At 32.0% G+C, this 14,691-nt stretch overlaps 1 protein-coding gene across 1 annotated transcript in view; it reads left to right on the top strand.

Moving 5' to 3' along the window:
• Nucleotides 1-14,691, top strand: part of LOC145260311 (ADP-ribose glycohydrolase MACROD2-like) — a 50,787-nt gene that overhangs the window by 20,097 nt on the left and 15,999 nt on the right. Inside the window, exons 4-8 of the mRNA XM_080118198.1 lie at nt 4,619-4,714; nt 7,109-7,129; nt 9,016-9,119; nt 12,461-12,491; nt 14,016-14,089. Of these exons, the coding sequence (XP_079974324.1) occupies nt 4,619-4,714; nt 7,109-7,129; nt 9,016-9,119; nt 12,461-12,491; nt 14,016-14,089 (326 nt within the window). The remainder of the gene's footprint in view (nt 1-4,618; nt 4,715-7,108; nt 7,130-9,015; nt 9,120-12,460; nt 12,492-14,015; nt 14,090-14,691) is intronic.

Raw genomic sequence — 14,691 nt, 5'->3', positions numbered from 1 at the left:
AACACACACTTTTATAATTTAGCATAATTGTTGGCTGATGATGCTGAATCCCAAATTCCAAACAGAAATATACTTGAAATAATTGTGACCCACTGAGTCACAACTACTATTCTTTGTTTTTATCAAAAAAAAATTTATAAATTGTGACATATTCTTCTTGCATGAGGCAGGTTTGTTTTGTGTTTTTGTCTCATTTGTAAAATATTTTTGTCCAAAATGTTTTGCCAGTTTTGTGATGAAGTTTTTGTTTCTTGATATTTCTATAAAGTTTGGCTCCTCATCAGATATTGCCTGGTGCTCATAATAGTGGCTCTAAGTTTTGATGGTTAATTTCTGCAAAAACCATATCTCTTCCTCCTTTCGACAGATACAGCCTTGGTAGACATTGACTTCTGCACATTACTCATTTTAGTGTCTCATCTGTTAATGTCTTATCGTTGCCAGTCAATAACGCTAAAGCTGTATGACATCTCTGGCATGACTAGTTGTTAACGGCAGTTATTTTACTTTTGTTTGTGCTATATCGTTGATTTCAATATAAGCAGATAATAATTCTGAAGTGGAATAATTAATTGAACAACAGAATACAACGAGGTTTATCGTACAAATAATGCAAAACAAGAATGTATTCCACGTAAGGGGATATATATATCTAGATTCGTGGGTAAGTTTGGAAGATCGTTTCGTGAATATGAGCGTGGAATCACTTTCTTTCGTCTTTCCCATCTTTGTCAAACCTTCTCCTCAAACCTTCTTCTTTCTCTAGCTTTCTTTCAGTCACTGTCTCTAACCATTTATTGTTAGAGGGGTGCTAGATCTTTCCATTATATCAGTTTGTGAACCGTGTTTTAGACATTTTTTTCTCTGCCATTTTTTTCTCTCATATTAGCATATTGAATTGAATCTTTTATGGTATTTGTATTGTTGCTGCTCTTCTGATTCTTTGATGTCACTATCTTCATTAAACTGTATGTTTTCCATTTAGATCTTCTCAGCTTCGAGGGAGCATTTAGCACATGAGGTCATCTATGAAGAACAGATTGTTGACTCTTTTGTTTGGGTTTTGTTAGTGGCCCTGGCTCAGGTTGTAGGCACTCCAGCTTTTATTCAATAGTTTACTTTATGGATCTATTGTGAGGCAAAAGAGTAAAGGAGGTAAACCATCTTCTTGGAAGATTCTTCTTCAGATCTTGATTGTTATTTTTTCCATTAGTGTAGCTTAATATCATGGTTGATGGTTGTTGGACAAATCTTTAAATGTAGAGCCATAGTGTCACCGTTTATCAAAACATAACAATGCTACTCAAGGAAAATACTGAAGAAAACATTTAAATGTAATAAAATCACCAGAAAAAAAAAAAATATATATATACTGAAAAATAAAAAGAAGCAATGACCTACTGTAACCATTTCTGTTTTATTTTTGTAACCAAATTTTTTTTTATGAACGTTTTTTTGCTGTGGTGCTGGGCAACTGATTTTTTTAATTAAATTAAGAAAGCCGGGATATTCTCTTAGGATTAGATAGACTTTTCTACGGTCGCAACAGACAATGTTAAAGTAGGGTGAGAGGATACAGCGGATGTGGAAGAAACTTTACCAATCCAACCAGGTAGCTTTCCGATTTATGGTTTAAGATAGAGACAAAAGGATCATTACCAAATTTCTGTCTCCACATAAACTCGAAAAGATAATTGTTGAGAAGTTCTTGGTTGGTCCCGTTGATTTTTTTTTTTTTTTTTTTTTTTTTCAAGTTTTTTCAGTATTTTCCCCAAAGATCGTCTGCTCCTTTGCTGCACATTAATCAACATCTTATGTCAGGTTATAGTCAAACCTAAGCGCATGACGCCATGTTCAGAGCAAAGCCAAGCAGCCAGTTTTAGTTATGTCTGGTTTAAATTCTGCACAAGTACCGAATTTTGTTCAGATTTGTTTAGTATTTTTGTTTACTTCATTGATTACAAATGTACATCTCTTACTCCACCAACAATATCTCGTGGGTGACATCACCAAATTTGGCCATTCTGAGTCCCAGTTGGTCACTTAGTACTGGGTGATTACTCTGGCAAAAGCCCTGGATGTTGACAGCTTCTGGTCTCTCAAACGATCACACTCTTCATATTGTAAAAGATTAAGAGGGCATTTCATCTGGCACTGGTCATCAAAGTCTGTATCACTGGGGAGCAAAGGTCATTTCAAGCCAAAAGAGGAAAATGTAGGGAAACACGTGATTTACTTGACCAGCACGTGTGTATGATTCAAAGGGTTGGTCATGGAATGAAATGAAAGAGAAAGAAAGGAAAAACTAACATGGCGAGACAGTTTGTTTTATGGTGAATAATCACGTGACTATGAATGTTTATGCAAATGAGACTGGTCTATAAAAGCGGACGTGAAGCGATCATGAGGCGAGTTGAGAGAAGGCGTCTTACTTATACAGACGTGTGGAAGTCAGTTGGAAAGATTGTTGCGTTTGAAAGTCGCAAGTTTTGATAACAGTGTCGAATTTAACCGAGAAATTGGTAATTTGAAATGCAGAATAAAGAAAACTTGAGTTATTTAATTATACGATGCCCGATCCTTTTGTATAAAGCAAATCGATTATTCATTGAAGATTTTACAATATTCTAATGTTCATGTCTGGACGACACGATTGGAAAAGTCTTGGCAATTTTCAGATTTAGTGATCGCAATCCTAAGTCAAGGGTCAATTTCTCAATGGTGTGGGTTTGGTTGGTGAACAGAATGGAGTCTCCGAGGCTCATTATGTTTCACTTTATATTGAGAATTATGTGGGTGGCCATGATTCCACTCCTCTTCCGATAAAATTTATTCTTGATAATAGCGTTTCAAGTTTTCAGAGATATTCACAAGTCCCAATTTTGTGAGGATTTGACTTGCAAGACCATGAGTGGGCAACATATTTTTAAGCCCGCCTGCCCTTTCCTTTTTCATCAGCCTCAATCTCTCACTGTTACCCTGACAGGGGGGGAAAGTTCCTCATACCCTTAGAGTTGTTCTTATAATTATAAATGCATTTTATAAATTTGCGTTAACCACAATTTCTCTTTGTAAAATCATTATCAAAATTTTAACCATGGGCAAGTGTCTTTTGGCAGTTAATCATCAATCCCAGTCTTATCGGCCTTACCCCTACAGCGATGTGTTGTTCTGAGTTTTTATTTTTTTTCCGATTTTGTTATTTTGGATAAGCAATATTATCAGTTTGGCATATTTCAAAGATTCGTTTATTCTTTATGCAAATAAATGATGAACCTCAGCGGCTGTCTTTCTGTTTGTTTATAACGTCATTTTAATATCAACTCTTTACCGTCTACTTATTCTGATTATCGTAAAAGTTATGTTTGTTTTGTGCTTTATTGAAGGTAGATGGCCTATCTGCCACTCCTGACTGTTGACACAACACAACCTGATAAGTGGGATTGCTTCTTATAACATCAGCGTTTCTCCTTTTGTAACATGGTGCATGTAACATGGTGCATGTGACATGGTGCATGTAACATGGTGCATGTAACATGGTGCATGTGACATGGTGCATGTAACATGGTGCATGTAACATGGTGCATGTGACATGGTGCATGTGACATGGTGCATGTAACATGGTGCATGTAACATGGTGCATGTGAGCGCATGGAAAATATCAGCAGAAGCGAAGGATGACCAGCATGCGAAGACATTAGCAGCAGCAGAAAAACGCACCTATGCAAATTAGGAAGTGTGCATGAGAAGAGAAAGGGAAAAAAATGCAACATGTGCTCGGCAAGAAACGAAGTCGCCATTGAAGAGGATGGATATGTAAAGACACAGGCGAGAGATGGCCGACTACGGCCAGCGTGAGGTGGGAAGGAGAACCAGATGCCAGGCTAAAAAGGACATGTGGCAGCAAGAGACTTTTTAAGTGATGCCGAAAATACCGGCAATAAAAAAAAACTTTTGTTGAAAAAGAAAAAATGCAAACTCGAATATTTTATTATTTTGTTTTATTTGTTTGTCCATTTGCGGCATAATCACATCTAATACACCGGTTCCCATCAGATCACCGAAGTTAAGCAAAGATGAGCCTGGCCAGTAACAGATGGGTGGCCATTTTGGACTTCCAGGTGCTGTATGTGCTTTTCGCTTATCTCAACATTGTTTCCAGTTGTCCTGGATTCAAGCAGAGCCGATTCAGAAGATGTGTTGTTGGGAGTGCGCAACACTTGCCACATAATTACACGTGCTGCTGCCCCCACAGGAGGTATCCATTATCTTTTAAGACTGAACGGAGACATAAAATTTGCAACATAACGCCTACGTTACACTTTTCCCAACATCTAAAGAAAAGCGAAATTAACAAAACTCTTCAACATCAGATCCTATCATTCTTGAAAGTTTTTGTTTACAAAAACTCTGCGCATCTTAGTATCATCTCAAGATGAACATTTCCTCTTTTCCAATTTCTTGAGAAAAGTGAAATAACCAAGACTGTGTCTCTCTCTTTATCAAGTCGCATTATTCTTGTAAATCATTTGGAAGTAAGTTTTCTTTCGCCAAAACTTAGTGTAAGTTGGCCTTTTGATCTGACAACACTATCACAATTATTCTTCCTTCTTTCCAGTTGATGGCGCCATCCATTCTGCTGCTGGTAAACATCTCAAACAAGAATGCAAGACCCTCAAACCTTGTCCGACTGGACATGCTGTCATCACAGGAGGTGAGGGTTCTCATTTCTTTTCTTTTTTTTTGTTTACTAGTTACTCTTCCGGCGTTGTTCAGGATATTTATATTTGCTTCTGTTAAATTTTTGGTGATTATTTAGAATTACACTTATGAAAAAAAAAAAAAAAAAAACAAATACAGAAAACTATAGTGTACATACTTGTCATGGAAGATGTCATATGCCAAAAATCACGTGAATTGATCAAGCCAAGTTTTTGGATCCAGCCTAAATAAGGAGGAGACAACTTCTTTCAAATTATCAAGATCAAAATCAGCCTTATAATGGATACAGTTTAGTATTAAAATTACTAAAAATCGTAATTTTTTGTTTTATTGGTTAAAAAATACTACTTGATCAATTTAGGTGATTTTTGGAATCTGACATCTTCGTTCTGTGGCGAGTATGTTCATCATAAGGGTTTTTCTGTATTTTTTATTTTTATTTTTTAGATAAGTGTAATTTTAAATAAGCATCAATTTAAAAAAAAAATTTTTTTCTTTGTCGTTATTAACGCGAAATTCAAAAGTGGAAACATTGAATTTCAATGTAAACCTTGAGTTTTGCTAAATTGGTCAAAGATTTTGAAAGTTTTCAGAAAATAATTACCTCCCTTGTTATGCCACAAACTCTTCCGTTTCTTTTTTTAGCAAAACTCAATTTTCGCTAATTTTCTTCGAAAACTATTTTCATCAAAATTTATCACTTTTTTTGTAATTTTTGGATATGTTCATTACTGCGACATAACATTGGTTTTACTTGAAATTTTCAAATTTTTCTATTAAAACGAAGAAGCACCAAAGTACCTTTCTATTTCAATAAATGTGAATACAATAAAATAAAAAGTGAAATAAAAGTCAATGATTTTTCTTTAAATGGCCTCCATTTATTGTATTCTTATGATTTTTATTAACTAATAAAATGAAGATGAAATTTTTTTTTTTAATTGTTGAAAAGACTCTTGGAAATTTTAATGAAATTTGAAAGCATTGGAACTGTAAAATCTTTCTTTTTTTTCTTTTTAATTTAAAAGTTCAAACTAAAATAACATTAATGAATCCTAGACTGATAGTTCAATAATAATAAACTAATTGTTTTTCGTTCAATATTTGATTAACAAATAAATAATAAAGTAATAAAATTAATCAGTCCTTTTAATCTCTATCTCTACTCATACAAAAAATGTACTTTTTCTGTTTGCCTGTGTGCGAGTTCAATCTCAATGGACTCTGAAATAGCTAGGTCAATTTTTAACTTTCACACAAATGTATTTTGCATCTGGGAGTGTTCTTAGATAAGTTTTGTATCGGAATGCCTTTGATAAGTATCAACAGTCTGATGTTGACCAAAGTTAACACCCTTATACAGTCTAGCATCACAAGTTTTATCACCACACAAGCAGAAGGGTCCGGCATATAAAATCCATAGTAGGTTTTTTGATAAGATAGGGACATGTTTAAAATGAATGTTTCTGTTTGGAGCACAAGTGAACTATAATACTTGACTTTTGCATTTAAAACTTTAATTCAAGTCATTATATAAAAATGATTTTATAAAATCAACTATAGGTTCTCTACAGTGCAATTTAGGCTATTGTAAACTGTCACTGCAGGGAAGCATGTGTAGCTTCTTTCTGGTGCACCACGGTGGGTCTCCGACTAAATCAATTGATTTGATAAAAAAATGGACGATTTCACTAATTTCAATGACAATAAAAGTATTGGAAGCGTGAAACACTTGTTGATCGTTATGCAATCCTGGATAATGTCGGGTCTCTCTGCTAGTTCTGGGCAAGAACAAAAATATAAAATTTTATACATGCTCTATTTGAGTTGAAACAAATGGAGGCTAAATTAAGAGTCAAAAAGATCCTGGTCACAGTGCCAAAAGATGAAGTTTGTCACAAAGAAAATTATTACGATGGAGGCAATTTGGAATACTAAAATATAATAGCTCAAACTACAAGGAATATAACTTTATTAATTTAAATGTAAGAGTGAGTTATCTCCCTTGAATTATAAAATAACTAATTTTAATTTTTTTCATATCACTATTTATCATATTTTTCATATCACTATTTATCCAATGTCTATGATAACATTGAATAAATAGAAAACTGATAAAATTACATTAGTTTAAGTAAATTAATAAAATCAATCAATCGATCAATCTTGTTAATTATGGATAAGAACAATTTTGGTTACTATATAGGGTAAAAAAAATGATTATAAGAAAATAAGACTTTCATGTAGTTTTGACATTGGTCAAATTTAGTATAAATTCAACCCTCCGTTCCCGCCATGTAATCAAAGCTAAAATGTGATATGAAAAAATGGCAATAATGTTCAAAGAGGGTAAACCTAATATTCTTTATTTTATTTTATTCTTTAGGTTATGAATTACCATCAAAATGTGAGTATTTTTTTATTTTTTTTTTTATTTTATTTTTTTTGCTTTTACAATTTATTTATTTTTTTTTTTATTTTATTTTATATTTTATTTTTTTCCTTTTTAAATTTTTAAATTAAAAACATTTTTGAGTACATATTAGGAACAGATTTTTATCCTAAATCTCCTGCAATGGCAACCGGCTATTATTTTTATATTTTTTTCTCTGCAATTTTTGTGATGCAAAAGAATTATTTAACAAAATTATTTCAATATCATATTTTTTCACTACATATAAATTGATCTGGATTACTAAGAAAAATTATGGACATTTTATTGTTTTTTATCTTCAATCAATCAATGTCTAAACTGAGTCTTTATGTTCCAATCTATTGTGATCATATTTTGTAAATGAAATACTGTCATATTAAAATCTAACCTAGTGTCTGTGCGCTCACGTAGAGGAGAGACAAATACAGAGTGGAATAATAAAGTTGTCGCCCTAAATAAAACAACACTAAAGCTTTATTTTAAAACACTAAAAAAATCAATTCCGGTAACTTGATTATGTAGTAGAGCTGACATCTATTCAATGGTGCGAGAAGAAAAAAGTTCATAGAAGACTCAACATTGTGTGTTTGTTCCAGCAGCCATCTTTGTTATATATATATATATATAAACACACACACGCATACACACCCATTATTTATATATACATAATATATATATATATATATATATATATAGATATATATATATATATAATAAGTGTGTGTGTATGTGTGAGTACAAATCCAACTGTCTTGTGTGTGTGTAAAATGGACATTTGTTGAGGTCATTTACAAACGCTGCTCTCATGGGTTGATGGGTAGAACTGCTGACTATCAACGCGATGGTTGAAGGTTCAATCCTCGGCTAGGGAAAGGTGCTAGCCTAGCTGCACTAATGAGTTGTGTTACAACGAAACCGTACTGTATGTAGATAACTATATATATATATATATATATATATATATATATATATATATGGCTGCCGGAACAAACACACAATATCGAGTCTTTTATGAACTTTTTTCTTCTTGCAGCATTATATTGTCATGCTCAAAAAGAGATGGCATTGACATAATAATAATTTGTTTCTACATAGTGAAACGAATCTGTAAAAAAATGTACCAAAATTTTAATATGCTGGAAGAGCTGTTTTGCATGAAAAATAAATATTTGGATCTTGGAATGTAGCTATACTGTTATTTTTCTTTTGTATATGTAATATATATAGTCATCCACATACAGTACTGTTTCGCTGTTTCACAGCTCATCAGTGCGGCTAGACAGACAACTGCCTCAAGCCAGGATCAAAACCTGACCGCCCAAATGACAGTCAAGGCTTCTCACCCTTGCGCTATACGGCTGATGCTGCGTGGGTAATGAATTAACGATGTTTTGATATCGTCCAAATGCCTCCGCTCCGCACAAAGAGCGTCGCTTAATACGCTAATGGCAGTTTGTATATCACTTCTCAATATTCTCAACCCAAGATATGTATACAAGAGCAAACAGTTAATAAAACATATTAAAAAACACTTTGAAAAAGAGTTAAAAACATATTTAATCTGAAAAGGAAACACTTTATTTTATTTTATTTATATATATATATATATATATATCCTCTAGATAAGACGCAAGATTTTACCATGAAGAATCAGCACATAAGTGTTTAAATAAGTTTTGGTTTCGATTTTGATGACCTAAGTTATATTTCTTTTTAAAACTTTTGAAATGACTACAATATATTGGGTACAATATAAATAATATATTATTGAGAAAACTATGAAGTTGTATTGAGTGAAGTAAAATCACTTGTTTTTGATGATTAACCAAATAATGTGTGTCGCTACTTTTTATTTGTAGATGTGATTCATACTGTTGGTCCACGCGGAGAAGATTCAGAAAAACTAAGAAGTTGTTATGAAAATTCACTAAATTGTTTACTTAAATATGAACTCAAATCAATTGTGAGTATTTCTTATATACAATGATGGAATGATACCAATATTTTCCTGATTCTGATGCAATTACCGATTCTGTTGTAGATTCCAATACAATTACTGATTCTGTTCTAAATTCCAGGTTTCAATATCAATTCTTTTAAAATCTCTAAATATTTAGCTATGGAGTTATTTATTTTCTCTTTTTGTTTTTCTTAACTTTTCGAATTACATGAAAACTTTTCGAATTGCATAATACATGTATATATTTTCACAAACGTAACAATACACAAATGCGTATGATCTTCAGGTTTTAGTTTTACTCGTAATTTAAATTTCATGTTTGTTCTTTTCATCTAACGATGGATTTTATTAATTTTCTCTTGTTTTTAAAACATACGAGTCACCATTTATCAATGCTAAAAACATTCGAGGTCTTTCATTCCTCCTGAGCAATGTTTTTAACAAAGGGGAAATAATTGCTGTTTTCTCAATCGGCTGTTGTTTTGAGAGGGTGATATCCTCTCATAGTAATCACCATCATTCAACTATCAAATTTATCCATCTTATTAAGCCTCACCCTTGAGTGTTTTTTGGACTTGATAAGTTGTAACTCATCACATAAGCATGCATGTGTCCTGCGTTCGTTGCACAGGCCGTGATCGTCCACTCATTGTGCCGGACACAAAATTGTTAGTCAGTCAGCGTTGCAGCAAAGACATTCGTCTTTCAAACCAAAACTTCAGTTTATTTTTCTTTGGAGGGTAATATGGTACACCTTTTTTAGACTGAATAGCAGATTTGCAAAATACAATTTTTGTCTGACCAAATAAGAATATAAGTTCAATCAACACAATCTGGGCAAGGTGAGACCCAAGAGCATGCTAATCTAACTGACCGCCAACCCTCAGAAAACCAACTGCTTGTCTTGCCCAGCTTTAATAGTCTCTCTGTCTCTGTAATCTTTTTACCGCTGACCAGAATTCTTAGATTCTGGCCTTTGTTAGCGGTCGCTATTCAACCACCCAGAAGCTTACTACTCGGGATATCCACTTGAGTTTGGTTTGGAACATTTCTTTTCTCAACTAGATTGATCTCATGATTCCCCATTTATTTCAACGAAAGAAACATCTCCCGAGTAGCTTATTTGGAGTCCATCTAGGAATTTTACTTTTTTTTTAAATAGTTCAGGTCGGCACGATTCTTCATTTAATGAGGTGCTTATTTTATTTCAAACAACAAAACATCTCCTGGTTGGCCGAACTCTAATCAGAGATATTTTTAATCCTGTGTCTGCCTTCTTTTTCTCTTGGCTGGACATTTATCATCTGCAATGTCTGTGCTTTGCATGCATCACTGTAAACATGCAGTTCAACACATGTCCACAATATAAAGCTTATCTTGAGGGCAAATCAGTTCTGCTGATATGGACATGTAAAACATTCATCTTCTTGAATTAACCATTACAGAAGCATGGATGAAGAAAAACTGAGAAGCAAGTGATTAGACTAGTCCGTATAGAGTAAAATTTGGAGACAATTGTAACTGTAGAAATTGAAGTGTGCTTGCGAAATATCAAAAACCTTTTAATCTCTGAACAAGGGAAAACAGATTTTAAACACACTTTATTGACATAAAACAAAATGTTATCTATACCCCTATAAATTCGTTTTTCTTTTGTGTGTATTGATATTCATATTAAAAATCCTCTTTTCTATTTATTTAAAAAGAAAATACAGTTTCCTTATATACGGATTGTGGAATTGAATTCACTAGCAAAAGATCTAGCTAATTTACATATTCTTCTAAACATTCATTTTAATTAATTCCTTATTAGTTGCTTCGATTTTCTAATAGGATGATCCTCTTTAGTTAACTATGACATGTAATTATATTCATGCAGATATTCTACATGATTTATACTTGCATAATATTTGCGTAAAAAGTTTATAGTAAACACAAAATTGTTGCCATATATATTTATGTATACGTATATATTTTTGGTCAACAAATTTTGCCTACCAAACTCCTCCTAGAGTTTTTGGTCTACAGACATGAAACTTCATATATAAGGTATTTGAATCCATGCGAAATTTTTTATTTGGGTTTTAGTCTGGAAAAATCCGTGCAAAAGTGTGAAAATTAAAAAAAATGAAATTTGTCAGGTGAAGGTTGAACGCCGGCATTACGAATGTATAACGTAGTAACTATTGGTTCATGTTGTAATTTTTAGCCATGCAGTAAATATGTCTTCATAATAGCCCAGTCATTGGCGGCAGAGGCAAAAATAAATCGTGAGTTGAACGATTTGGTTTCGATTCTCGGTGGTGGCACACAAGTCCCTTTTTTTTTTCTTTTTTTTTTTTTAATACTTTTTAAATCATTACAATATATTGCATCCAATCTATCTATATATCTATAAAAGTGAAAATGTCTATACCTTCTTTTCTCTATGGTAGTTAAGGAAGATTATTATACAGAAAGGCATATTCACACTTTTTAATATATACATATGCACATAACCTTATGAACAGTACATAGGGCCCGAGCAAAGCCGGGCAGAACTGCTAGTTTTTAATAAAACCCAGAATGGTTGTATTAGTATTTAATGAGGTCGCTCACCTACCCTAATATATCAGGAAACCTGTAAAACTGTACATTATGATGGGAATGCAAGGGAGATAACTCCATTTAATTTTTTTTTCATAAAACCTGACACAAAAGTTATTTAAATTTTCTCATTTTTAATTACAACTGAAGAATTAATAATAAGACTTTTTTTTAAGTTTAAGATTTATCAAACTGGTTTTTATTTTAATTTTTGTTTAATTAAGCGTTACTTCTCAACACCCATCATCAGTATATCCCGTATTTAAAAATTCAGGTGATCAGTCATCTCTTCAATACAGACCAATCAACCTTCTGTGCATCATGAGTAAGTTGCTGGAATCCATGTTAAATTGAGAAGTAGTCAACCATCTTAGCATAAATATCCTCCTCAGTGGTTTCCGTTCTGCTAGATCTACAGCAGATGTGCTAACAGTTATATCTCATAGGATTAGCGAATCTCTTAGTAATTATCACCTTTACTGAAGATTGAGCCCTTAACTTCCACATGTACCTACAGTGCAACGGATAAATGTGCTGGATAACAATCAGTGACAGTCTTCTATAGTTCAGTCCTCGCTACATGCGATAATAATCAAGATTTTTTTTTTTTTTGCAATTGTATTTTTTTTTTTTTTTTTTTTTTTTGTATGTGTTATTTTATGCCTTTTTTTCTGAACAAATTGAATTTTATTATGTGTTTTATATTTTTAGCAAATTATTTATTTTTTTTTATTTTTATTTTTATTTTTTTTGCACAGGCTTTTCCATGTGTATCTACAGGTATTTATGGTGAGTATATGTACATCATTTTTGTGGTAATTTTAAGAAAAAAATTGTTAAGCATAATCTTTTATTTTGTGAAGAGCAATTCAACAAGACCATAAAGACTAATAATGCATTGCCATATTTGAATGAAACAAACGTCTAAAATATGATTAGATTCATTAAAGGCACCTTAGCAGATTTTAGTGTCTAATTTTTTTATCAGAACATTGTAAAAAAAAAAAAACTTTTAAAGTCCTCCGAGATTAAAAAATATTTTAATTGCAATTGTTTTTAATGTTTCTATTTTTTATGGTAGGAAAAAATGGCCCTTTTTTTTTTTTTTTTTTTTACTTTAGATTGGTAAAGTAAGGGAGATAATCTATTTTTAGATTTTTTTTTTTTTAATTAAAAATTGATTTTTAAAAAAATTTTTGTTTTCATGTTTAGAAACAATGAAACTGGAACAATATTGTTGAACCTGAAAAAATGTCAAGAAATAACGAATATTGTTTGTTGTGATATTTTTGGCATAATATAAGGATATGATCACAAACATTTGGACGATTATATTTATAATCAGGAGTGATAAGAAAAAATACGATGTTACATTTTTTATAATAAAATCAAGCCTTTTTATTCTTTTCATCTTCAACGTTTCGTCTTGTGGCTGCCATATATACCAGCCTTTTTTTTTTTTTTTTTTACAGAAAGAGGACATGCTGAGTTTTCTTCCAAGTTTTATTCGAAAGAGAATGGATTCAAAATAGAGCTTAATGTTATCTTAGTTAATATTGTTAGACAATAACCTGAAAAAAATGTCATGAAACAATGAAAGAATATTGTTTGTTGCAATATTTTTTATATATCCATTTTTGGGTCATTTTTCTAATATAAGAATCATTCGCCACTGAAGATTGTTGGTGAATACGTCGAATGAAAAATAAACGCTTCCCCTTTTTCTCATTGCTGCTGCATAAATTGTAAATAAAAGTCAATTGTTGAATTAAAAAAATCTGTCAAATTGATAAAAAAAAATTAAAAAATAAGTTCAGATAAATTATCTCTTACTTTGCACCTTAAAATAAAAAAAGGCCCTCAAAGGTTTATTTTATAATTTTCTATTTGAAAAAACAAAAAAAAACAATAAGTTTTAATAACATGAATCTCTTTCCAAAAGTTACAGCCTTATATTAGTTGAATAGTCTGAGAGTTTTAGTTTTGGTATCAGGTTTTTTTTTTTAGGGGGGGGGGTCATACCTCGATTTCTGCTCCAATCTCGGTTTATTTAGTATTTTTTTCTTTCCAAGTAAGCATTAATTCTCTTGTATGAAAAAAAAGAAACCCATTAAAATTGTTATTTTTGTGTGTTTTCATACATTGAATTTTTTTTTTTTTTTTTTTTTTTTTTTTTACATAAAGCTAAGAGTGACTAACATTCTTAAAGTATCAACTGAAATCGGACTTAATAATGCCAGGTAAACGGTTTAAAAAAAAAAAAAACAACTATTATGTTTTCTAATTTTTAAATTGTTTATGCGTTCTTTCCAGGTTATCCAAATGATAAAGCCGCTGAAGTGGTGTTGAGCACTGTACGGGAATGGCTAGAAAAAAATCATGAAAAAGTAAGTTGTTAATTTAAAAGAAAATTTTTTGCATTTAAAAAAAAAAAAAAAATTTATAACACTTGGTCCTGCATTCATTCTCCATTCTCACATAATATTATTCATCTCTCAATTGACAATCGTTTCATTAAGTTATCCTCCTGACAATTGTTTCATTAAGTTATCCTCAAGTGGCTTTTGGTCTTCATAAGTGGTGATTCATTTATACAAAAAAAAATTTACATTGGACACTAGATAATTCTTTGATTTCAGGCCATAACCAAATATCTCTTCTCGGCATCTTGTAGCAAACCCTAACCCAAGTCTTGTTTTGTTCACATGTCGGGTGAACATGCCCTTATGCATTCAGTGCCAGTCCAAAGTTGTCAGATCCAGTCGCTGACGTAACAAAGGAATCTTCTCAAAAAAAAAAAAAAAAACCACAGGCTCAGTTTATAAACAAACTAGTAGGGAGATCCGACGCTGCCCAGGATTGAATAATGATCAGTGAAAGTTTCACACGATCATATTTTTATTGTCATCGAAATCTGTGAAATCGCCCATTTTTTAATCAAATCAATTCATTGCCTGCTCTAGTTGGGGACCCATTACGGTGCACAGGA

Source organism: Euprymna scolopes, chromosome 36, assembly GCF_053919585.1.
Source record: "Euprymna scolopes isolate OS-2025 chromosome 36, ASM5391958v1, whole genome shotgun sequence".
Classification (NCBI taxonomy): domain Eukaryota; kingdom Metazoa; phylum Mollusca; class Cephalopoda; order Sepiida; family Sepiolidae; genus Euprymna; species Euprymna scolopes.
The sequence above is the reverse complement of the archived record's forward strand: the minus strand, read 5'-3'. Positions and strand labels throughout refer to the sequence as shown.